General features: G+C 47.8%; 1 protein-coding gene across 1 annotated transcript in view; it reads left to right on the top strand.

The window, feature by feature from the left end:
• LOC122373166 (nuclear factor NF-kappa-B p100 subunit-like) overlaps positions 1-26,418 on the top strand; it is a 110,590-nt gene that overhangs the window by 34,729 nt on the left and 49,443 nt on the right. Inside the window, exon 3 of the mRNA XM_043350992.1 lies at positions 21,587-21,732. Within this exon, the coding sequence (XP_043206927.1) occupies positions 21,587-21,732 (146 nt within the window). The remainder of the gene's footprint in view (positions 1-21,586; positions 21,733-26,418) is intronic.

The raw sequence follows: 26,418 nt of genomic DNA, 5'->3' as shown, positions 1-26,418 counted from the left end.
ACATGGGGATAGGTGTACTCTGTCATGCAATCCTCGTTAGGGCTGCGGAGTCGCAGTCGAAGTTGGAGTCGGTCCGAGTCGATGGTTCTGACCGGAATGGGTGTCGATTTGGAAGTGTCAGTCTGAATCTGAGTCACCGAAATTCACCTACTCCGCGTCCCTGCTTCTGCTTCTTTAGGCATACATTGCCGATAAGAGTCGCGGAAATTTCATGGACTTTTAGCGATTAACTTGAATGGCTTAACTATAATGTGTTGAATGTCTGCAATGTTTTAGAGGGTTTGATCACGATTCGTCGACCGAGGCCCAGTTAAGCTATACGCCCATGCTATAATGAGTAACTTAGGTACATTTATTATCTTTGTTCCATGTATTAACAGTGACCCGAAGCAACGAACGAGCATTGAAGTTTATTTATTCACCCATGCTAACTGCTACAGTCACTGTCAGCCGGACTACAGAGGCCATTGCCAATAAATAAGCATGTGACTTTCGTATCGAGAGGACATTAGTGTGTATGCATTAGAGTTAGGATTGAGAGGGAATGATTGTCGCTCTCCTTTTCTCCCCTCGTCTCTCCTTTCTGTGCGGATTTCTACAAACTTTGCGAGCAAAATCGTCCGGGGAGGTTCTGGATCATGTGACAAAAAATGAGCTCCTGAGTGTATAGCGGAACCCCCTGAACCTTTAGGCCGCGGGCCCGACAGTTAACCAAACAATCTCAAAGTGATCACTGATCCGGCGTGACCACCGCGCCGGATACGTCTCTCTGCCGGGGAACTGCGCCACAATCGCTGACGCTTCTCTGAGTTCTCCGACTCTCCGGGCGGCCAGACGGTCACCGTATCAGCTTCGCGTGGGGTCGCTGGGGCTTGTGGGAAGTGGGGTGGGGGAGGGGGTGGGGGAAGGTCTAGTCAGAGTGGGCCGAGGGTAGTCATCCCTGTCATAGCTTTATGTCCACAATGTCGGGGATCTAGTGTGCGGCTGTTGTGAAACGCTGACCACTGTGCCTCGGTAACCGACGTGTTGTTGCAAATTGACCCTCTAGCTAGTTTGCACAGGCGAGGGTCAATGAGGCACTGAGGCACCTGCAGCCAAATGAATCCCAATACTTAGCAGACTATTATTGCTGGGAAATCCCCCACTCTTGCCAGGGAATTCCCCGAGCTGAGACGAAAGTGGCGCACGGCTGCGCCACCGCTGCCGCGCCGTTCTACGCCGCCGCCGCGGGCCGGCGCGGCGCTTTCGTCTTGTGTTCGTCACGATTGTCAATATTTAGAGGCGAGGCGCGGCGCGGGTTTCCCTGCAGATCTGGCGCCGCCGTCAGTTGCGCGTCCAGGGATCAGATCGGGGGAGGCAAGAGAAGTGGCGTGTCCAGGGTTTGGATTGGGGGGAGGGGAAGGTTAGAAAGGAGGCAGGACGCGCCTAGGGCTGAACTGGAAATGCTTTATGTCCGTAAAAAAGTGAGGCAGACTGTACTCTGATATGTTTGGAGGACTGCTTCATACAATTATACATTCCATTTAGTTGTTGGCATTTGAAAAGCAGGGACTTAGTCTATACATCACTCAACTATGTTTAAATTGACTGTGTTTCATCCACTCATAACATCACCCCTTCTTGTCGCATATTTTACTGGTGACAAAGGTAACTGATGTTGGTAATTACAAAGCATGGTGATGAATATGATTCCGACACTTTGTTGACATTTTTTGACAGCCATGACATGCTGCACATCAAAATTCACTGAGGAAGTGCCCGTTGATAGCTTACGGGGAAGCCGTGCGTTTTGTGGTATATGATACATCGCATTTCCCTTGTTATCGCGTCGTTTTCCCCTGCGAATGTCATCATCGCGCCATCATTGTCATCAACTCGTCACCAAGGTTACGGTGACGTAACAGCGGACTGTGGGGGCGTTTTCTATTCTTTTTCGGGTGTTTCGGGTGTTTTTTTTCGTTTCTTTTTTTTTAATCGTCAAGTCTGGTTTCACTTCATTTGTGCACATTTTATTAGCGTTAAAGAGAAAACTGTGCGCCCTTTTTTAAAATTGTCTGTTTGTGATAACTTAGTAGCTAAATGTACTCCACGAATGTACTCCACGGTATCCAGTATGGGCCGGTTCCGTATCCGGACACCGCCGTCGGTTCATACCTACCGCCTGGATCCGGACACTGGGTGGACTCCACCCCCGGGCAGCAGTCGCTCACAGTAGGTACTCGCTGTGCTACTCACAGCTCACAGTAGGTACTCACAGCTCACAGGAGGCACTCACAGTACTACTCACAGCTCACAGTAGGTACTCACAGTGCTACTCACAGCTCACAGTAGGTACTCACAGCTCACAGTAGGCACTCACAGTACTACTCACAGCTCACAGTAGGTACTCAGACTCACAGCTCACAGGAGGTACTCGCTGTGCGGTCTGTGGTGGACGAAATTGTCGGTAGTGGTACCTATCGATTCGCCAACCGCAGTCGGCGTGGGCGCGGCTTCAGCGGCATTTGACGTGTGCTAAACGCGCTGGTCATTGTGGCTATCAGACGGGGTTAATAACGGAACCCCACCTTGCCAAGGAAGCTCAAATAAATGATACAGTAGTCAGTGTCATTTCATGATAATAGTAAAGCTCCAACATTCATGAATTTATGCTTGTGTCTTGTATATAAGGGATGCCAATTTTTTCGGGATGCCAAAGTGCCTGCGCCATTTAAAACCAGTTTATTGCTCATTTGAATATATTTCAATGTAAAACATGTATGACTTTCTTGTCTTGTCTAGCAATGTCATCAGGACATTGGGGCCTTGGGCTCTATAGCAAACATTCACAAAATCCGTCCCGATTGTGCGCATTTACATGGAAGGTCAGTGACCTCACCCGCCGCGTCAGTCATGTGAATGACGTCATCGGATGATCTCACCGCACACCGGTGACGTCATCGGCGGCCGGGAGTCGGCGGCGCGCTGATTCCCCGGTGGCTCTCAAACCTGGCGGGCCGCCTTGTTCTGAGCACGGCGAGGCATTTCAGTTTGAGAACCACTGGCGGCTGGGAATGATAGCACGCGAAGACGAGCACAGTGGTTACGAAATGGTCAGCTTACTGCGCTGAGCGTACAAATAGCACCAACGAATCGTCCGATCCTCGGGTTCATTTGGATTCGGATCCTATTGATTCAGATCGAACCACACACCAACACTTAAGTCGAGCAAAGACTGTGGTATATTTCGGCTCAGTTAATTTCGACGTCTTTCGCAAGACGTCCATGACGTCATTAGTCATTTGACCATTTAGTCATTAGTCATTAGTCATTGGTCATTTGGTCATGGTCAATGATGCATCTCATGACTCACGTGGTATCGCCCCCTTCCACCCCCTCCCCCACCAGGGCTGGCATGATGCCATATCCCCAGTCATTGGGGGGAGGGGAGAGGAGGGGGTATGCGGTCGGCCGGGGTCGGTTTCAGTGTCTCTGAGTTTTGAGCCCGAGGCGGGAGACTGTGGAGTGTGGGTGTGGATGTGACCGTTACTGTGAATTGTGACTGATTTTGGCTGTGGCCCGGCTGTAGCTCCAAGAGCGAGTCGATTATGTGTGCGCCTGTCGGTCTGAACAACTGACTCACTGGTGGCACTGGCTGGAGTCATTGAGTCCTTATTAGAGTCATTGGTGACTAGAAGTGCCGGAGGTGAGTGACTGAATGAACCAAGTTTTAGAGCCGTGTTAATTATATACCTCGTTTGACTACAGAACCTCCAGCCGAACGCATAGACTGAGGGAGGGGAGGGGAGGGGTAGGCGTTTAACACCCGACTGAGCCACAAACGCTGCATCCGAGGGTACATATGAGTTTTATTAGTTTCGATACTGATTGTTCAAAATTAAGGTTCAATTCTCTACCTCTATGTAGTTTATGGACCAGGGTGGAGCTGCTCAGCTAGCTGCTGAGCTGCCTTATTTTTATGTAAATAGATATCGTTACTTTTGGGGCAAACTCAATTTGCAGTTTGAATTTAGCAACGAAAATTTCCATATATGTTCTCTGGCTTGCTCATGCCGTGATGTTACGTCATTTTTGCTATATGGCCGCCTTATCGCATGACTCCGTTATAGAATAACCCTCTTATCACGTGACCCCGGGCCATCACTCACGTGACTCGAAGCTCACGGCACATCCGTGAGAAATCGAAATTCTTAAAATGCGGATTTATGTATCTACTGGAAATCCCAGCACCTCTGCATGCATCTGTAAAAGTGTGGTTTAAATCTGGAAACATGAATTTGCACAAATTTGTGTAAAGTGGGCGTTTCCTTGTGATATGTCAATAAAAAAGATTTTTGAGCCTTTTAAAAGTTAATTAAGCCGTATCTGTAGTACTTTGTATTGTTGGTCAGGCTGTTTGGCATTAACTTTTTCGAATAAGCTATTAAGCTTTTTGAATTTGATGAGAAATATTTGCTCATATGGCGGGAGGTTTGAGTGATATTTGGTGCTTTTGCTTACACTTGTGGTAAGTAGACCACATGGATATTGGTGACTGGTGTGCCACATTACCTGCTTTATTGAGGCTTACCGTCATCCATTAAGTGATATATTTCATTTTACCGTTTTTCTGGAGAAAGTGAATATTGAATAGGTTATTCAAAATATTATGATCTCAGGTTTCAGGATATATTTGTTCTGGTGATTGTATCATTACGTCTTCTGTAGTTCATCCCAATGTTGCCGAAAAACAAACACTGGACTGGGTCTTTTATCAGCTTAGAAACTGGTTTTTCCTGGTTGATAATCTCACCACTCTAAAGAGAGTACCTACTTCACGAACTGTATAGGCATCGTGCTATAACTACAAATGCCATACCTCCAATATGTGCTGCAGAGAAGTTAGCTACAAACGAAACAAACCCATATCGCCGGATCAAGTGGAACTTCCTGTTTTGGGCGCTGCAGAGCGCTAGTTTTTGTTCCTGTCGAGGGCATTAGAGCAGCTGATTGTGTGCCAGCAGCAGACTTGTAAACGATTCAAAAAAATTCAATCAATTCAATCACGACTCACTTGATGAAATGACCGATTCAATCATAACTCAATCAAACAGTCTGATTTTCCAAGCGATTCAATCACGACTCATGGACCTTGTGATTCAACTCAATCACGACTCATCCTATTATCAGTGATTCAGGGAATGACTCAACTCATGATTTGACTCAACGCGATTCAATCAAGATGTTATATAAAATATATACATATGTGATATCAATTTAAGACATTTTTGGAAACTGATACCAAACTGATATCAACCAAATACACTATTATAGGAAAATACAAAAAAAACACAGAAAAGTACTAAATCTATGCTTGCTCACAAATGTCCTGATGAAACAGGGTATTGAAAAAATAAAGATTAACATGGTATCTAAAACATGTGTGTTGAGCACTGAACTCTATAATGAGCGTGAGGTGTTGAGCAATGTGCGCCTGCTTACTGCTACTGTTAACTTGATTACTATACTGATTTTGGGGCACTGGAAAGAAACTTTACATTCATTTTTTCATCTTCACGCATTGACATTTATGTATAATTTTGTGTTTACAGTTTTATTAAAAACTTAAAACAAAATTTTTTATGTTTTTTTTCAATACTGATAGCTATGCGCATTTATAATACTGACAAAATACCTAAAAATTTTGCAGTGCATTGTGTGTGACTATGATGCAAATGCCACATATATTTCCACATAATATAGTACTAAATGTGGTCATAACTTCATTTTCCAGCACATGGTGATTGAATAATTTTGTTAATTCAATCAACTTGAATCGATGAGTTGCCGATTCAATCACTTGCAGTTGCCATGTGTGACCGATTCAATCAGGATTCATATGGTGACAAGAGGTGATTCAACCGACTCAATCACAGTGAGTCGGCATTTTCAAGCGATTCATGAGAATCGATTCAATCAGAGTTGAATCGCTTACAAGTCTGGCCAGCAGAGAGCATCAGAGCTGACAGTTTATCTGCCAGTCCAGCCGGGCAGAGCTGCCAGTTTTCTAATAGTTCTTCGCTGTGTCGCGTCAATGTGCACTGTGCACTGTGCAGGCCTCTTATACTTGGTGCAGGCTGGTGATGTTCGCCGGGCACCGGAGATTGATGGGCAGGGGCGGCTCCAGGCCGAAGGACGGGGGGCAGAGGCGCCTCCAGGGAAGAAACGAGGGAGGCACACCGTGATTTCGGAAAATATGAAAAGATAAAGAAAGAGCAGCATTGGTGGTCGGCGGCATATTCCGTTATCATCATAGCTTCTTGTCATCTTAACTAATCATACTTAATGATACTTCCGCTGTTACCTGACGGCGACGCATATTTTAAGATAATCACGCTATTTTAAATACCTCGGCTCCGTTTTATATTACAACTGCATCAATTTTTGATAATCTATCAACAAGTTTCGTTGAGCCCAGCATCCGATGCCCACCCTATCACACAGCCTGACACCGCCCTTGGCACACCCATGCTTTTGCTGGGGCCGTTGCATCCCGTGCATGTATCCAGAATCCTCGTATCCTGCATCTCCACATTCTGTCTCGTGTATCCCGTATCCCCGTATCCCGTATCCGCGTATCCCGTTTCCCGTATCCAGTATCCCTCTACCCGCCGTCTGTCCGTCTCTCCTGCCGTAACTATATGCGGGGACCTCTCGCTAGCGAGGCCGGCCGGCAGCTGCTGTGGGGGTGCCGGAGGCCGGGGGAGGGGAGGGGCGGAGGGGTGGGGGTGGGGAGGGGTACCTCAAGATACCGCCGCGCCGGCTGACTGCAGTGGCCTCGGCTCGGTTCGGCCCAGCCTCAGTGTAGGGAGGGTGCGGCGCTAGTGCTGACGGGGAACCCGCGGTCCGGAGTGTCTGGGAGTGCCCCAGAGTGTCGGTGGAGTGACGGAGAGTGTTGAGAGTGTTGAGAGTGGAGGAAGGAAGAGTGCTGACTGCTGACATCACGGCGCCTCGGTTAGGTAGGTTGCCTCCATCTTTTGTTTAGCCTGGACTCCAAAGGGGAACCCCCGTCCGGACGTGCCCGGTTGATAAGAGGACGTCCTAGTAACTGTTCGCTGACTTCTCGTGGGTAATCCCCTCTTTCTTCTTATATCATCTCTCCGTGGCGTCCATGACCGCCTTGCCTTTATTTGCTGATTTCGCTTGTATTGACCAACTTATCCTCCCACTCCCTTGACCGATCTAGCGGTAACGCCTCTTTGCTTTGACGTGATCGGGGATTTTCCCCTCTTACGGTGCCTGATGACTGTACATTGTGAATTGTGCACTGTGCAATCATAGTGAGAGATGTGTACTGTATGACATCACCTGACACAGTAGCCTGTTTGACCGTACTGCTAGTGGCCAATCTAGTGACGACTCCCCTGGAGTTTCGACTTCTGGCCTGTGTGTACCGCCTTCAGTTTCGGTGGACGTTCGAAACGGCGCCTTCCCTGGGGCAATTTGATCAAGGCTCTTAAAATTCGCTTGCAGAAGTCACGTGACAATTGGCCTGTAGGAGGCAACTTTGGGGAAGAGAATTCTTAATAGTCACGTGACCTGCTTGGCCTGTTTCCGAGTTCCAGCCCTCTCAGGCCACTCGCTGCTCGCCGCCTCGGATTCGCTCATTGGCGCTATATCGCTAGTTTTCGTCAGTTCGCCGGCATTCATCGCTGCTTGGCAACTTTTCGGTCACGTCTGTCACCTCTGCTTATTAGCGCTTTTTCGCTAATCAGCTGTGTAAACTGACAAACGGTGTAAATGTGGCGTTAGTTTACTGGGTGGTGCGCGTTCTGGTGGTGTTGACTTTGGGAGGATGAAAGCTAAGAGGTCCAGAGGAGGATTTTAACAGGCCGGTACGCACCGTCTTAAAAGTAGCGGCTCAAATGGAACTTGGCCACCCGAAGGTATTTGAATGATGGCGTCAGAATGGGCCGGGCGAAGGAAACCATTACTATGGCAGATATGGTTTACATTATTATTGTCAAAGTTTTGTCTAACAGAACAATTCATTGTCCTGTTTTCGATGGTTAATGGTTATCCTTCGTCTCCCCAATTCTCTCACAAAACCTGATGTAACTGGTATCAATTAGTTGCTCTCACAAGATACTTCATTTGATGTCAACATGTTCATGATTGACTGAATAGCTGTTTGAATGAACATTATGTCGCTCGATCAGTATTCAAACAGCAGTTAAAGCTGCCCCCCTCTTCCCGTCCCTGACTCCGCCTCTGATCTCCGAAGCCGGCCATCTATCTCGCCCGTCCCCAGCCGTTCTGGGCCGGCTGTCCGTCCCCAGCCGCGTCGCCCGGGTTTCCCCAATGCTCACGGACTGAGACCGAGGGATGACGATGCCGTTTACCGTGTTAGCTGGTGTGTTCGTGTGTAGTGTGGCTACAGCACTTATCCGGATATGGCGGCTGTGGTCACGCAGTGGCGGTGCCAGGGAGCCTACGAAAGGGAGGATGAAATATGGGTGTGTATGAGTGGTGATATATGGTACTGCGAATAGGAGTACTGTGGCTAAATTTAGCTTGAGTTGTTACTTGATCTGAGACAGGGTTATGATGACGCTTTTTCCTTGCATTCTCAAAGGGCGCCGCAAAAGGTTTTGTGTGTAATGTTATGCCATCCACCGGTAGTTTTATGACATGAAATGAGCCTTCTTTGCTTCAGCTTTGTTGTGGCTTTTTTCAGTTTTCCTTTTCGGATTAGTGTATCCGTCCCCGCTTCCAGCTCCCCCTCCCCGCCTTCCCCAATCCAGCCCCTCCCCCATTGGAGGTGTACGATCACCTTGCGTGTCGATCATAATCGTAATACTGACACGGCAACTCGTGTGTTCCACTTTGGTAGATATTCCTCAAAAGTCTCTAGATCTGGAGACGCCCACCGTCTGGCACCGCCGCGGCTGATCGCTGATTCAGTACCGGATTGTACCGGTATAGGCCCGTGAATGTAGGAAAATCCCCGGCTGAAGGAGTTTCCCGCCGCCGCCGCCAGGGGCGCTGGCGGCGGCTATCAAACATCCGTGTTCCGTGCAATGCGCAGAGGCGCACCCAGGTACGCGAACATGGGGTCAGAACGTGAAGGAATGTTCCACACGGTAGAATGTTCCCAAATTTCGGTAGAACAGTAATCAGCCGTCAAAGGTTGACGATGATGGAGCGGCATATGGAAGTTTTACGCCGACTGAAAACTAAGGAGCGTGACGACAAGCCTGGGTTAGCGGAGCCCAGCGCAGCAAGCGATGGTCATTTGCCATTTTTGATATCATATCAGATCTTACCAGGCTTCCTGGACTCAGACAGGCAATCTTGGTTTCGGGAGCCGCTGAGACTTCTTGAAATATCTTCTGAGAGATATTTTTTACCGGACTTCCTAGTAAGGTATCGTGCGAGCTGGTCTTTCTCTCGAACGCCTTTACGATTTCTCGAACACTACCAGACGATTACCAGGAGATACAAAAGGAGATCTTCCACGACAGGGAACGTTAAAAATGACAAGTGACGTCAAATCGCCGCGTTTGGTATGGATGTAACGGATGGGGAACCGAATATCAATACAACAGCATCGCTTCTCGTGGATTCTTACATAACAGTTCTGTGGTATGGCTGACCAAAATGGCACATCGTTTCCGGCCGGTGCCACGACCGGAAGTGCCGTTTACTTCCGGTGACGTCAGATTAATTGATCAAAGATGCCGCCAGTGGCACGTGCGCTATTGTTGTTGGGCGGAAATGGCTCAGTTTCCGTTACTGCTGTCAGTGACCGTCACTGGTAACTTACGCTAATCCGTTCATTCATTCATGCATTCTTTCATGCATGCATTAATTCATTCATTCATTCATTCATTCATTCATTCATTCATTCATTAACACAGTCATTCGTTCATTCGTTCACTTCAAATAAATTGTTTTATGACGGGTGCTCACTTTAATTGGTGATGTAAATTTACTGGTTTTAAATCCTTCCCAACGAGGGAAAGTGTAGCAATTAATCATCGTTGTTTGTTCACCACTCATTATTTTTCTGTGACCTGTATTTTTGATAAAGGGCGCTCCACGCTGTGGGGTTGCCTAGCGGCACCCCAGCCCGATGATTCGTTGTTTGGAAGTTATCGTGGATTATCTGCTGGTTCTTAGACGATATATTTGGCTCAGTCACATTATAGGCGACAGTAAGCCGCCTATGTATCGGACCTGATAGACTTTCCTTACATTGTCTGCTTGAAAATTGACCAATGGGCTGTGACATCCTTGACGTATTGTTATGACTTTTGTTATTATTAATTGTGGGGAGCTAGCTTTCCGCTGTTTTCCTTTTAAGTTAAGCTTTACTTGGCTTACTTGAAGTTGCCCGTTCCAAATTTGAATATTTTTTTATATCCACCTCGCATTTTAACAGCAAATGCTGTTATAACTCTCCCGAAGCGGTCGAACCTCAAATACAGCTTCTATCCGTATGCGTGTTCCATGACCCTCCTCCCAAACAGCTCTCCTGAGTGCGCCACTGCGCGGGGTGAGACACTCCGGTCTGTCCGTACAGAACCGGCCAGGGTTCCCGGTATCATGCATCGCAATTGGCAGTGCCATGTAAGATGGCCTCGAAATGCGCAACTCCGCGGCTGGGGCGGCCTCGAAATGGGTTCTGGAAAGAAGTATGGGGCTAGCTTAGAATAGGCTGTTGAAATCAGAAATGTCTGGTATGTCATATCAAGTGAGTTTTATAAGTTGAACGCTGCGTTTGGACGGTGGTTTTATGATTGGTTTTATTAGTTGCGTTGGGTTGAAATGCGTCGCCGATTTGTCGGGATGGCCGACTGTTTACCTACTCCCCACGTCTAGCATTGGTTAGTGTGAGGCCTCTGAGAGCGCACAGAGCCGAGTCCTCTGCTCTCAGTCCCTGGATTGTATGACGTCATTGCGAATATCCCAGAGCCGGTATGACGCCATTGCGAATGCTCCAGAACCGGTGCCGTTTGCATCGTCTGCTGGGGATCGATCTGCCGTCCACAGGCCGACAGACTTTGTCGAAACGCAAAGACGCACCGGCGGTCACCGTCAGCTTTGTCCGAATTTGACAATCCATGACCAGACTGAACCGAACCGAACGACTGAACGACACGTGACCAGATACTGTCCGAACTGAACGACACGTGACCAGATGGACTATCTGAACTAAACGACACGTGAGTAGGTGTCACTGAGTGAACGGCACATCGCTGCTGCTGTTGTCTGATTCCGTCGATTCTGTCAGCTTTTGTCAGATTTCGTCTGAGAGAACTTTGAGAGAAAATAAGAAAACTTATTTTTTTGTAAGTGAATCAATTTTAGCTAGCACAGTAAGGCATCCAAATGTGCATATGAATGTAGTGTTGACTGTATTATAGATCCTGCCTGATGGTTTAAATATTATATAAGACACTGGCCGATTTTATGAATACGCAATATTGTATAACATACAGACCCTGGCCGACGGTCTGTAATGGGTATTATATAACATATAGACACCTGCCGATGATACGCCATTTAATGGGTGCGTATTATTTAGGCCAGGGTTCATAATGTCCAGGGCACAATGTGTCCAGTGCTCGAATTGGCCAGTGCCTTGAATTGGCCAGTGTTCACATTGTCCAGGGATTACATGGTCCAAAAGTGGCCAACTGGCTGCAGATAGGGTAAATTCAAAGAGGCCAGGGTTCATAATGTCCAGGGCACGATGTGTCCAGTGTTCAAAATGGCCAGGGTTCATAATGTCCAGGGCACGATGTGTCCAGTGTTCGAAATGGCCAGGGTTCATAATGTCCAGGGCACGATGTGTCCAGTGTTCAAAATGGCCAGTGCCTTGAATGGGCCAGAGTTCATAGTGTCCAGGGATTACATAGTCAACCCAACCCAACCAAACCTAACCTAACCTAACCTAACCTAACCTAACCTAACCTAACCTAACCTAACCTAACCTAACCTAACCTAAGGTAATGATGTTTGCCTACCAGGGATAAGGAAATAGTTTCTCGCATGAATAGATTGCAAGCAATAGTAAATCAAATATTTTTAGGTTAAGTGGTTATGCATCAGGCTTCAGGCCTTCGGCCTGAAGCCAGATACATAACCACTTAACCTAAAAATATTTGATTTACTATTGCCTGTAATCTCTCCTATGGCATTGCCTTCGGCACTGCACTGCTTTGCATTGAGCTGATTCCGTGTTTTTACATAATGACATCACTTTCAGTGACTATGTAATCCCTGGACATTATGAACTCTGGCCCATTCAAGACACTGGCCATTTTGAACACTGGACACATCGTGCCCTGGACATTATGAACCCTGGCCATTTCGAATACTGGACACAACGTGCCCTGGACATTATGAACCCTGGCCATTTTGAACACTGGACACATCGTGCCCTGGACATAATGAACCCTGGCATCTTTGAATATACCCTATCTGCAGCCAGTTGGCCACATTTGGACCATGCAATCCCTGGACATTATGAACTCTGGCCCATTCAAGGCACTGGCCATTTTGACACTGGGCATAGCGTACCCTGGACATTATGAACCCTGGCCAGAATGAATGCTCCCCCATTTAATCCCCTTTCCTTGGCGAAGTGGCTCCTATTCTCAGCAACTGCGGGGTGGGACTAGAGGAACTAGTTGTGCTGCCTATTCTGCAGCCGGTTTGCTGGCTAATCCCCGGCAGCTAATCCCTCCCGCCGATCCCGGCCGTCTCCGGGTCTGTTCAGCCCAGGTAGGATTCTGCAGGGTTCCGTGCTAGGTCCACTGGGGTTTCCCAGTCCGTTCGCGCGGTATTTTTGGCGCGGGCGATGAAATGTGGCACTGGAGCTGCCTGGTGGCTGGGAAGGCGGGAAGGGGGGGGGGGGGCATCGTTTGGAACACTGCACAGAGGAGCGCAGGGGAGAGGTGTCTTAGTTTAGTTAGTTTGATTAAACAACTGGGATTCTGCTGCTATTGGCCGGAAATGTGTTCTTGAAGCTTTTGATGGCACTATCGGTAGTCCTTGCGCTCTGAAACATAACTTATCTTCATTATCATCACTTCATTGTGTTCAATTGTATTCTCATATTGTTTCACGTATTTCAATCCACAGGAATTCCATTTTATATTTAAAGCTTGTTCCTTTTCGTGGGGGATGGCATGTACATACCTCCGTGGAACAATAGATAATTATCATCACCACACCATCAATTTTCTTTCAACATTCCTCATGTTATCAGTTGTGCATTTCCCGTGTTTTCCCTACCATAGGACCCACTCCTACATCACTGCACGTGCTGAGGGGCGCGGCTCCAAATTCCCTGCATCGCGTGTGGTGAGGGCTCCTGAACGCCGGAACCGTCCCCACATGTTACCCGGGCGGAATGATCACGCGAAGACACGTAACAGCGGTTTGTCGGTTTCTTGGGGTTGAAGGAGTGCGTCCTCATGGGGGTCATTATACGCCCCAGGAGGCGGCAGACATGGGACGGTGGATGGGACAGGGAGTAAGACGACGTAACGGGACATAAACAGGGATGGGCAGGGTGGAAAAGAAACTGGAGGCCCTACTGGTGTTCTTGGAACCAGTGTTCAGAGTCCGCCGCGGGCCACAAAACTCCAGTCCAGCCCTGCTCAGGTTCATGGGTTCACAGACCGGCCCAGTCTGTACCCGTTCATGGTTAAAATGTCAAAGCTCATCTTTGACCAACCCATGAAATAATCAATAGATTAACAACAATTCACCGATAAAATACATTTCAGTACACTCAATTCATTGATTAATATTGAGCTGACAAATGCAACATGCTCTTGCACTCTGCATTGTACAACGCACTTGTCATAATCAAGGTATTGTTTTTATCTCATTCGCGAACCCCTGAGTCCGCTTTGAAGTTCCTGGCCCAGCTCAGTCCGTTTACCCTTCCCATGTTGAGGGCTCAGCTGGTAGCCCGGTCATATAGCCTCGCTGCTGGTGCGCCCTAAAACACCAAATCATCATCATCATCAGCCGGTATAGCCCACTCTAACACCGATGCAGACACCCAGCTGGGCCCTGCGGTGTGACGGGGACGTGTATGTGGTCAGATCAGCGCTGTTTGTTTATATCCGATGTGGAGCGGGGAATGCGCCAGGCTCGGCTGCAGCTGGAGACTGGAGACTGGAGTCTGGAGACTGGAGTTTGGAGACTGGAGACTGGAGACTGGAGACTGGAGCGTGTCCAGTGGAGGGGTCTGTGATTTCACTGCAAGGGAAAGGGATGGAGCACGTCAGGAGCACGCAGGAACACGTCAGGAGCAGTTACATGTTCAGGAGCAGGATGCAAGCCTACAATCAAGCCTGGTGGTAGCTTCCAGCTAGCAGCTGCTTCCAGTAGTGTTTCTGATTGACAGTACGCATGTCTTTCATCACACACCCATTCCTGTTGTTGTCAAACAGTGTAAGTGTTCGTAATTTTTTTCGCTATCTGTGAGCACCTATCAATACATTCGCCGTTCCAAACCCTATGTGCGAAGGCTGTGTGATCGAGATCAATAGTCGTCTGCCGTAGTATCTCAGTTCGATCAGTCAGATCAGATCAGATCAATCCCGCTAATCCGGCTCATCCTACCTCAAGGAGCCCCCCTACCGACCTTAAGCATAGGCTGGGCCTTAGGCTTACACCTAGGCTTAGGTTTAGGTCCGTGTTCGGGATTGGATGCGTTGCTTCAGCGTATTACGTCACAAATGAGAATTGAGAACATGATCGTGGTTTATTTGAACTGGAAATGATCACTGCCTTCAGTAGAATAACAGATTCCGTAAGCTGAATGTGATTATTTTCGTAAAAACTGAACAAAGAGAAATATAACTTCAAATTTATATGACTAAGGCCTTGAAGTTTTTTATGTGGTTGGCATGAATCTAGACAGTAGACAAGATTGTCAGCATTGATTTGAAAATAATCATAAACATTCCAACAGTGCTTCATTTACGACAATACACACCGTCCGCTAGCTCTTTACCATCACATTTCTACAACTATTTAAACCATCGTCGTCATTTTACAGCGACACGTTTATTTCCATGTTTCTATCCGGGATGGATGTGTCCCACACACATTACACCACTGACAGGCACGTGACAGGCCGCGGGGACTGCAGGCCGCTCTGCTGCCCGGCCCGCGTGACCTGACGCGTGACCTGATGACCTTTCCGGCGGTAATTGACAGGTGGGATGTGTCGGGTGACAGCTCTGTTCAGACAGTGCTGAACGCTGGACAGTTAGCGACGGTTCAGCACGGACTCTGCTGCACGTGTGGAGGTGAATGCTGTTGAACTATGTGACGGTAGACGTGAACGCTAAGACAATTGGTGCTGGTATGGTGCCTTGGTGCTATACCTATCAGCAGTGGTAAAAGCGGGACCTTGGAGCTGGCAATTGGAATTGTAATTGGTAATTGGAATGTGGACCATTGGTGGTGGTGGATGTGGTAAAACGTCGGAACTATTGAAGGAACGGCAAGTAAGGAGGTGAATGAAGATGGGAGGTTGTTGACGGGGGTGAAGAAGAAAAAGAAAGGGGCTGAACATGGCTTTGATGAATGTCTGTGACATAAACAGGAAAAAGTAAAGGAGAAGGAAGAAAAACCGGAGTGGATCAACGCGGGATAGTGGACTTTCTCTGCATGGATGTCTGGAAAATCCTACTTATTCTAATAAAGGAGAAATAATATTTGATAAGCGAACAACTTGTGGACAAGACTGCAGCTACCGGATGGTTCATTGCAACGGGACGCTGATAAGTTGAGCGCGTGAAGCGAGTACACTGCTGCGATATCAAGGCTCTGCAGCGGACTTGAAACCACTCCGGTGAAGATCTTGGATCTCTATCAGAATAAGGAAGCTCCTCACTGGCGGCAGCCCTCATACGACATGCATCTCTCTGCGGGCGGGTGGATGTCGCGGCGTCTCGCTCCCCCCGGACCGGACCGTGGTCCCCGTACGGCGCCGGACCATGGTCCGGGGAGACCGTGGTTCGTCCGGAGACCGTGGACCGCAGCAGGACCGCGTCTGGTCCGCGGACCGCCTCCGGGGACCACTCCGCAGCAGTGCCCCAGTATCTGTGGTATGTGACATCGCGCTCGTAGTTGAATGATATCTGTGCATTAGGAAGCATCCATATAATGCTTTTCTCTCTTTATTACATTTCAGTGTACATTATAGAAAAGTTTGTTTCCAATTTGTTTATGAAAGGTCCGCAACGCAGTAAAATGATAAAGGATCAGATGACCAGTAACAAAACAAAAATTATAATGATATACCAGTGGCACATCAGTCACTGGACAACAGACTTCGACGGCTATTTTGATTATTATTACCAAGCTGAGCCAATCGTGCGGCGGCGGAAAACTCTTGGAAGGAGTTCGTCATTGGTAATTGTGCTTCTCTGATTCATCACATTTCTGTCGTTCATACGAAGCTAAACTGCGCTGATGGAAGCAGATGACTTCATTGTACAATCGCGCTAAGAGGTAGATATGATCATAGTTTTCAGGTGGCTCTCAAACCCGAAATCACTATTGACATCGCATATTCATTCATGACGGGGTCTAAAGAAGACTGCTGCGGAGGACGGCATGCTGTCGAGGTTTCAGGACTTGTTCTTCTTAACACTTGCTGCGCAGTTGCTGTGATGGTCTGCTTTAGTTCATTCCTTTATTGTTGACCTTTTCGCAAAATATTTCCCCTCTCTTTTTATTCTACAACACTAGTTAGATCGATTTACAGTCCATATTATAGATCGATTTGCACTTCAGCCCCTAACAACAGTCAATTTATCGATTATGACAGCGCCCCGCTGCTGCATACAATTTGTTCGGCCTTCGCGTCATGTGTCGTTCAGTTGAAGTACCGCCGGGGAAATTCTGCTAGCGTTGTGACGTTCCTTGGCCTTGGAACTGGAGACAGACACTACTTATTGTAATTAGGTGCCAGGGATGATCGATGGGGCGGAGTTGTAGTTGGGATGGGGTATCCCAGGGTAGTCCACTTGGGGCTGTGTTTGGTGCATGAGATGAGCGATATGTTTGGCATTCGTTGTTCTTTTTGCTGGCCTTTATTTAACTTATTCCATTATTTGTTCCATCTTTTGATGCTGCTTGGGTACATTTGATACAGCATTATCATTTGATCAGTGCTCTCATTCATTCGATCATTTCAACTGAAATATTTATTTGGGATTTAATAGTACAGTTACTGTTGCTACTGTAACTAAAGAACAGCGTTGAAGCGTACTCCTAATTGTATTGAATTTTATCAAGCTTCAATTATCGCAAGTTGTGCGACGTACCTATACATTCTCATCATTGTTCTTGCATTCGCCAGCCATTGTCGAACCAATGGCGACCAATCTTTCATTTGGATATTGGCGTGACGTGTGTCTTTTATAACTCTCTGATATCTCTGTATAGATGTGAAATTACGTCGACTTTTAATGCTAAACATTACTATCAGGTAGCATATTTCGATGTTCTGCATAGTTTCCTCCGTCCCCACCATTCCCCACAGTGGTTCCCCATGGCTATGAGGCGCCGTTAGCCCGGGCCATTCTACCGTGCCATCGTAAAGTGTAGCTGGGGAAAACCAGACTCTGGCCCGACCAAAACCAGGCTCTGGCCCGGGCTCTGGGGGCACGACAGAACCACTATCAGCTCTGAGGGGATTGGGGCTATCAGCACCGGGACCGCGATAAGAGGGGAGGATGTCACACAGTGGCGGATCCAGCTCAGAGTTTTGGGAGGGGGACAAACCATAACAATTTATCGATTCTTTCCATGCCTCGTCCATAGGCGTAATGTTAAAATTATGCCGTTTGGGAGGGGCAACTGCCCATTTTGCCCCCCCCCCTGGATCCGCCACTGATGTCGCACCTGCGGTATAGAGGCTGGAGATGAGGGGGACGGGCATGTTTGCCTGATACTGATATGATAGCAACTTGTTGAACGGTGTGACTAAGTTCGGTGGAAGTTTTTAGATTAATTTTGGTGATGGAGTATTGTGTAAGGTCTGTGGGTGGTATCTACTGACCGTTGCTATCGGATAGGTATAGGTTTGATAGGTATCGGATAGATACATTTGTATGCAATATTCCTTTTTCTTTCGTCACATATGTTGGACTTTTAGGAGCTCTACAAGTTACAAAAAGTGCATTATGCCGATATTTACTTTTTATCATTCGGAGCTACCACAGCATTTTCGATGTTGGCCACCATCACGATCAAATTGCACAGGCGCCTGACCTGAATACTGTGAATGGCGTTGCACCATCCTCCCCACTGCCTGAGGTGGTGTGTCGTCCCATTTGTTTTCGTTGAAGATGCTTCGGAGTCGGGGTTTGCAGAACCCGTTTCCAGAGAGTTTTGCTCCGGAGCCGGGGTTTGCAGAACCCGGATCCAGAGAGTTTTGCTCCGGAGCAGCGGTTTGCAGAACCCGGTTCGAGAGTTTTGCTCCGGAGCAGCGGTTTGCAGAACCCGGTTTCAGAGAGTTTTCACGAACATGATTGGGGTTCTAAAAACCAATGTAGCCGGAGTACAGCCTAAAACGTCAGTCCATTGTTAGTGTACATTGGGCGTCACGAGGGATACGTTGGTAGAATGACCAATCTGTACACAAAGACAGCGGAACTGGAAACATCTTTTAGTCTTTAGCTTTGCGAATTCCTTCAGAAGTCTGGGAGGATGCTTTCTTTGAAGACTGATTGAGTGCTACCTGGCTCATGGATCGCACGTTTTCGGCTACTCCGGTTTTCAGATGTGTTTACACGGTTTTGTATGGGCTTGGTACGGGTTTGGCTCACTTTGGCTCGTTCTGGCTCATTGTCGCTCGTTTTTTGAGTCGTCGTGATTCGATGTGGCTTTTTTTGTAGTAATGGACACATGTTTCTTTCACTGTAAATCAGGTAGACTACTGCTCGCAGCTGAGACTCTCCCAGGCTTCTGGGATCCTGGGGACTCCCCTAATGTACTCATTACATTCAGTTAGAGACCGGCGCTCAACTTTCCAATGACTTCGGAGCGTTATTTATTTGTGTTACAAGTGAGCGTTGACGAAAACCGCCGTGACAGTCACCTTAGAATTATGGGCTCTTGATCGATATGACACCATGGTCCCAAGGGGACTTACCTTTCTTTAGAATGCTTCTGGATTAGTAGGTATGGAATATTTTAAAAGGAAAGTTGAAGTTAGCTAGTGGTTTCATTGATTGGAATGGAAAAATCAACCTATAGTCTGACAAACCTAAGAAAGAACGGATGTAAAGCGCAACCGCCGTTGTTGCACGTGCCTTGACATTGCCACAAATACTTCCGAAAACATTTTTCTCACGGTTTTCACACAAATTTTCTCCGAACCGTGCATTTCCAGTGACCAAAACACGTGCGAATTGATAAATGCGCTCAACTCCGTTCTTTCTTATGATTGTTATGACTATGATTATGATTGTTAGACTAGTTACCCCAGATACACATGACCCAAGTCCGGCACCGCGCCCGCGGCGAAACTCGACTTTATGAGTGGCTCTGACCTGAGGGTCCGGGCCCCGCGCTGTGTCGTCAGGTCGTCACGGCTGGGCAGCTCACTGTTTGGTATGCAGGGTGGCCTGCTGTCTGCTGATTTAAATACCCGTTCATGTGACCTCTGAGTCATTGCTGGGAATTACCGGGTGCGTTGGTGTAGGGGGCTGTATAGTCTGTCTTAAAAGTACCGCGGAAAGTGAGGATGGATCCATCGAGCCTGACCGAGGAAGGGCCTGCTATAATTTGAAAGTCACCGAACCAATTGACAATTGGGGAATTTACGAGGATGTCCATTGCTTCGGTAACTCAAATTTAATAGTCCTTCCTCGGTCAGGCTTGATGGATCCACCGTTACTTTCCGCGGTACTTTTAAGACAGACTGTACAAGAGACGGAGAAGGTGAAAAAATGAAAGGCATTGATTTGGGGATAGTTAACTACAATGTAATGCAGTTTGTAATGCACTGTCATTGCATCGACTAATGCTCGCCAGAATATTCGTTAATATTTAAGTTCCATCGCTGAAAACCGATTCAAATTCACGTGCCCCGGTTACTCAAATGGCCCGCTCTGTCGGCTGACGAATAATGTCCCAAAATTTGCCAGTTTGGGTGGGAAATGACATCCAAATCAAAATAATTTTCCGCTCCCACCTCTAACTTTCCAGAGCAATTTTTCACTCCCTATTTTACAAATAAAGAGCATCTGTGGGTACCTTTTACCTCCCTCCATTTTCGATTCAATTATCTTATAAAGCAACTCCCACATCCTTCAACATTCACAAATACATTGTTGATCCCTGTTTCCGCTCTTTTTTGTGCCTTTCTGACTGGCATTTTTCCACTCTCAGCCCTCTTTCTAGTGACGAATATTCCCCTCCGACACCCAAGCTGAAATATAATTTTGGGACGCTGCTGACGATGCCAGCTAGTTTCGCAGTGTGTCGCTCTAACTTCCTCAGTTCGGTGACCTTCTGTGGTCCGACCTCACTGCTCCATCCATTATTCAGTGTCGCTGCGGCTGCATTATTTCGGCTGTATCCCTAGAGGCCCGAACAGTGCCCGATGTCCCGGCGTTCCCCAGCGGTCTGGTATAGGGGTCCGACTGTGTCTCCAGAGGCCCGAACAGTGCCCGATGTCCCGGCGTTCCCCAGCGGTCGGGTAGGGGTCCGCAGAGTGGGTGCAGGTGCCGCGTTGGACGAGTGTGGATTGAAGGGGTTCCTCAGGGCTGCCTATTCGCGCCTTTGTTTTAAATACGCAGTTTTACGGGTTGTTTTACGCTGCACTTCCTTGCTGAAGGATGCTTTTCACACCAACAAGCTTATGACGTAGGTGGACCTAGGCAAAATTTATTTCCGTGTTCTTAGTTCTTTACCTTGGCAACCACACAACCATTCCCTGCCAACAGTTCACATATAAAATTCTGTCCACGCTGTGTCCATGCAGGCCACATCTAACATTCTGTCCAAATTGCACATCTAGGATTGTGTGAAATGTGCACCCAGTGACTACATCTAACACTCTCTCCACTTTGTGTCCACATCTAACACTCTCTCCACCTTGTGTCAACAGCTAACACTATCCACCAGTGTCAACATCTAACACTCTCTCCACATCTAACACTCTCCACCAGTGTCCACATATAACACTCTCTCCACCTTGTGTCCACATCTAACACTCTCTCCACCAGTATCCACATCTAACACTCTCTCCACCGCCTGTCCACAGGTCTAACACTCTCTCCACCAGTATCCACATTTAACACTCTCTCCACCAGTATCCACATCTAACACTCTCTCCACCTTGTGTCCACATCTAACCTTCTCTCCACCTTGTGTCCACATCTACCACTCTCTCCACCTTGTGTCCACATCTAACACTCTCTCCACCAGTGTCCACATCTAACACTCTCCACATTGTGTCCACATCTAACACTCTCTCCACCACTGTCCACATCTAACACTCTCTCCACCTTGTGTCCACAGGTCTAACACTTTCTCCACCTCGTGTCCACAGGTCTCCACATGGGTGGTCCGCAGCTGAAGATCGTCGAGCAGCCCCAGGAGCGGTTCAGGTTCCGATATGAATCGGAACTCGGCGGCACCCACGGCCAGCTGGCCGGACGGAGCGGGGCAGATCGACGCTCCTTCCCAACCGTCAAGGTCAGTAGGGGTGGGGTCAGGGTTAGTAGGGGTGGGGTCAAGGTCAGTAGGGGTGGGGTCAAGGTCAGTGTGGGACGGGGTCAAGGTCAGTGTGGGGCGGGGTGAGGGTCAGTAGGGGTGGGGTCAAGGTCAGTAGGGGTGGGGTCAAGGTCAGTAGAGGCCGGGGTCAAGGTCAGTAGGGGTGGGGTCAAGGTCAGTAGGGGTGGGGTCAAGGTTAGTCGGGGTGGGTAAGTTCAGTTTTGGGAGGGGTCAAGGTCAAAGTTGGGCCAAGGTCAAAGCTGGGTTAACCCTCGCATGTGTGCGGCGTTTTCCAGCTTCTAATGTGTAGGGGGGGGGGGGGGGGGTCGGTTGGACCCCCCCCCCTTGCCGTTTGGCCCCTGATCGAGCTAGAGCTTCGCGGAAAAAAACGAGCGTGTTGCCCGTCACGAGAGGAAGCCGATGATACCCAATTTTAAGGTCCTAGGTCATTGGTTGACCTTCCAGGTCAGGTCAATGACCCAAAGTCGGGAAAATCGGGACCTATTAGAAAGTCGTAAAGTGTGGCTGCTAAGGGGTTTTTCGGGGTGCCGATCACGAATATCGTGTTAGTTTTGATCACAGATGATGTCTTTAAGCATTTAGACCAGGTCGGGTCAGGTCAGGTCAGGTCAACCAGTAGGCGTCGTGACGGGTATTCGTAGTACGTGTCAACCGCCTCTGACAGCTTCGTAACATGTTACGAAGGCACCAAAACTACTTCGTAAATGTTCAAATGGTTACTAAATTCGAATTCAGCTCCAAAAACTAGCCTAGAAACATGTAAAACTCGAAAAAGTGAACCGAGGTCACCCGAGGTCACCAAAGGTCAATGACCTGACCTGACCTTCAGGTGACCTTGACACCCACCCTAATGCATGGGAGCAACGTCAAATCACATGTTTGAACGTTTGAAACCACGAAAAGCTTGCAAACGCGCGGCTAATGCGAGCCGACGTACGCCGAATCGCGATTCCGGCCAAACATGGTCTCGGAAAAGAGGTCACAGGTCAAAGGTCATTTGGGTCAGGGTCATAAAATTTTCAGGGTAGGTGTCAAATTGATCAATGCGAGGGTACTGAAAGTTTCGTCGCGATCGGCCGCTTTTTACGCGAGTTATTCGCGAAAAACCATGGGGGGGGGGTCCATCCGACCCCCCCTACACATGCGAGGGTTAAGATCAGTGTGGGGCGGGGTCAAGGTCAGTGTGGGGCGGGGTCAAGGTCAAAGCTGATGGGCGCAAAATGACCTCGCAGTTGGCGCGCCTCTAACCCCCCAACAAACAAACAAACAACAAGGACAAAGTTAGGTCAAGGTTAGTCGGGGTGGGCAAGCTCAGTTTTGGGAGGGTTAAGGTCAGTATGGGATGACTTTAAGGTCTGTATTGGTAGGGTCAAGCTCAGTGTGGGTAGGGTCAAGGTCAAGGGTTGGGTCGAGGTCAGTTTGCGGCATCTGACTGTGAGGAGGGCCAAATACACTGAGGGTAGGGTTAACAACTCCATGCCATACCTGGAGACGAATTCCAAATTTTGTTACAACTCATTTCTATCAGAAACAGATTAACACTCATTTTAGAAAGATGCATGTGATTTCACACTGAAAACGGCTGGCCGGCTCTTGTATGTAATCCTATTCGATGTGCAAGCAAGTTTCTCTCCCCGGCAATATTGAACAGTTAGCGGACTGTCCCCATGAAATGATTTCAGTGCGTTATGTAATTGACCTTTAGTGTGGCGGCCCGACACGTTGTGACAGCTGTCAGACTCAGGTGGGGGCGGGCAATTCGGCACATTAGGGGACCACACAGTGGGTGGGCCTGTCGAACGCTTAGGTACAGGTCTAGCGAGATTAAGCGGCAGGTTTTGCACTTTTACATTTCCGGTTATATCTCAGAAACCAATCGATCTACGATGAAGCCATTTTACACGATCATGGCCGGCTTGTGAACCAACAAGTCGATCGCATCTTCAACACTTAAAAGCTTAAGACGGCGAAGATATAGCCTGAAGTACACTAAATTTTCTAGGTGCAAAACCTACCGCTAAAACCCGCGAGACCTGTACCTGTTCTGCAAGAGAAACCCTTGTGGTAGTCAGTGGTGCTACGTGAAAGACCAGAGGACAGTATGGAAAATCACTTGAGCCCAATGGGTCTACTTAGAAAGACCCGTTTTAGGGCTAGGGACCCACGTAAAAGGCCCAATTGCGGCTATAGGGTGATAGGCAATAGGGGATAGGCAAAAGTGAAAAGGGATAGGCAATAGGGGGATAGGCAATATGGTTATAGTGGATATGATGTATATGTACAGACCCAGTGACCACCCGGTGGTCAAGTAGGTAGGTATGTATAACTGTTTCGTTTGCACCTCTCCTCCGAGGCTACTGCTCACGAGGCTGTTTGCGCTCGATACCCGGCGGGATCCCCAGGACATAAACAAACTCGCCTCTGGACGTTGGTAGTGTGGCTGGTACTCTCAGAGGTGGAACTTTTTGTTTTTCATTGGGGTTGTAGTTTGCCGGAGTCCAGGGTATACCCCCACCAAAACCCGAAAAGTCCCCGGATTCGGCCCACTATTTTTCGGGAGGGGCCCACATTTTCAGTTACAAAAAAAATAAAAAATAAAATAAAAGTGGTCCATCTCCAGGGAGAGACGGCTGACCCTGTCGTCCCTCCATTGGCTATGTGCCTGGTTGTAGGTACTCGGGTATCGCCAGTCGCCACCATGGTCGTGGCCATAGGCGGCGGAACGGGGAGGGCACCGGGGAACCGTGCCCCTTTGATTTTGGCATTTTAACATTAGCCCTATGGGCGTTGCATGGAAAGAATGGGATCAAAAGTCGACAGTGCCCCCCTTAATTGAGGGTATTCCGCCGCTAGGTACTGGTCGTGGCGATTCGGAAACGGTAGGTAAACGCCCAAAATCACAGTCCCCATGAATACTTGTTTCTTTCCACATTTGACACAAACATTTCTCAGTATTGGAGCAGGGCTCTTTCCCTACGAGTAACAATTTAATCCACTCGTGGCAATTGACAACGAAGACCTAAACAGGAATACGTTATTTTTAGACTAAAAAACTTAAAACGAGTCCATCTTTGTATATTAATGCCACTGTCGTCTGGAATACGTCTATTACGGAAGCGGGTAGTATAAACCGGAATAGTGACTGATCAGACATGAGATATTTTGCAAACGAGGACAACATACCGAACACAATGCCGCAAAGGAACATAACACTGGATCTAAATTATCTCAACCTGAGGAAACTAAATAATAAATGCCACAGCCTTTTCATATCACCGAATACTTCAATTAACTAGATGATCTTTTTTTTCAACGAGCAAATGTATTATGCATTGTTTGGCGAATCGTAAACGAAACGCATACTCTTCACAGCCACGATGGCTAGGAACACATAGCGGCTTGTTTGTCTGCCCCTGAGACACTGAACGTACACCGATTTTCAGCTAAATCGAAAGACCCCGCCGTTTACCGTTAAAATGTTAGTTGGCCGTTAATTCGTTAACGGTGCAAAATACCACCCCAAAGAGGCACATTTTCGGAATAAGCGCATCGAGGAGGCCCTGTACACCGATTTTCAGCCAAATCGAAAGACCCCGTCGTTTCCCGTTAAAATGTTGATTGGCCGTTTACTCGTTAACGGTGCAAAATATCACCCCAAAGAGGCACATTTTCGGAATCAGCGCATCGAGGAGGCCCTGTATACCGATTTTCAGCTAAATCGAAAGACCCCGCCGTTTCCCATTAAAATGTTAATTGGTCGTTAACTCGTTAACGGTGCAAAATACCACCACAAAGAGGTACATTTTCGGAATCAGCGCATCGAGGAGGCCCTGTATACCGATTTTCAGCCAAATCGAAAGACGCCGCCGTTTCCCGTTAAAATGTTAATTGGTCGTTAACTCGTTAACGGTGCAAAATACTACCTCAAAGAAGTACATTTTCGGAATCAGCGCATCAAACAGGCCCTGTATATCAATTTTCAGCTAAATCGAAAGACCCCGCCGTTTCCGGTTAAAATGTTAATTAGCCGTTAACTCGTTAACGGTGCAAAATACTGCCCCAAAGAGGTACATTTTCGGAATCAGCGCATCAAGGAGGCCCTGTATACCGATTTTCAGCTAAATCGAAAGAACCCGCCGTTTCCCATTAAAATGTTAATTGGTCGTTAAATCGGTTACGGTGCAAAATACCACCCCAAAAAGGTACATTTTCGGAATCAGCACATCGAGGAGGCCCTGTACACCGATTTTCAGCTAAATCGAAAAACCCCGCCGTTTCCCGTTAAAATGTTAATTGGTCATTAACTCGTTAACGGTGCAAAATACCACCCCAAAGAGGCATATTTTCGGAATCAGCGCATCGAGGAGGCTCTGGATACCGATTTTCAGCCAAATTGAAAGACCCCGAAATATGCTGCTGTGAGGCTGATATTCGTTGCTGCTGATTTGACAGACGTCGCCAAAACCTTGCATTTGTATCAAATGCGTCATGCTGGCTTACATGTGACTTAGTTTGCATCGTTTGCATTCTGTTCGCGAACCTGTCAGTAAGATTATCAGCACTAATTATCGCACAGGATTGGTTTTTACTTTTTATGGTCGTCAACGTTGATTTCAAGTGTCGTCATTTTAGCCAAATATTCGTGCT

The sequence above is a fragment of the Amphibalanus amphitrite genome, unplaced genomic scaffold (assembly GCF_019059575.1).
Source record: "Amphibalanus amphitrite isolate SeventyFive unplaced genomic scaffold, NRLGWU_Aamphi_draft 001452F_arrow, whole genome shotgun sequence".
In the NCBI taxonomy this organism is placed as follows: domain Eukaryota; kingdom Metazoa; phylum Arthropoda; class Thecostraca; order Balanomorpha; family Balanidae; genus Amphibalanus; species Amphibalanus amphitrite.
Note: the sequence above shows the minus strand (reverse complement) of the source record. Positions and strands in the feature narration are given on the sequence as shown.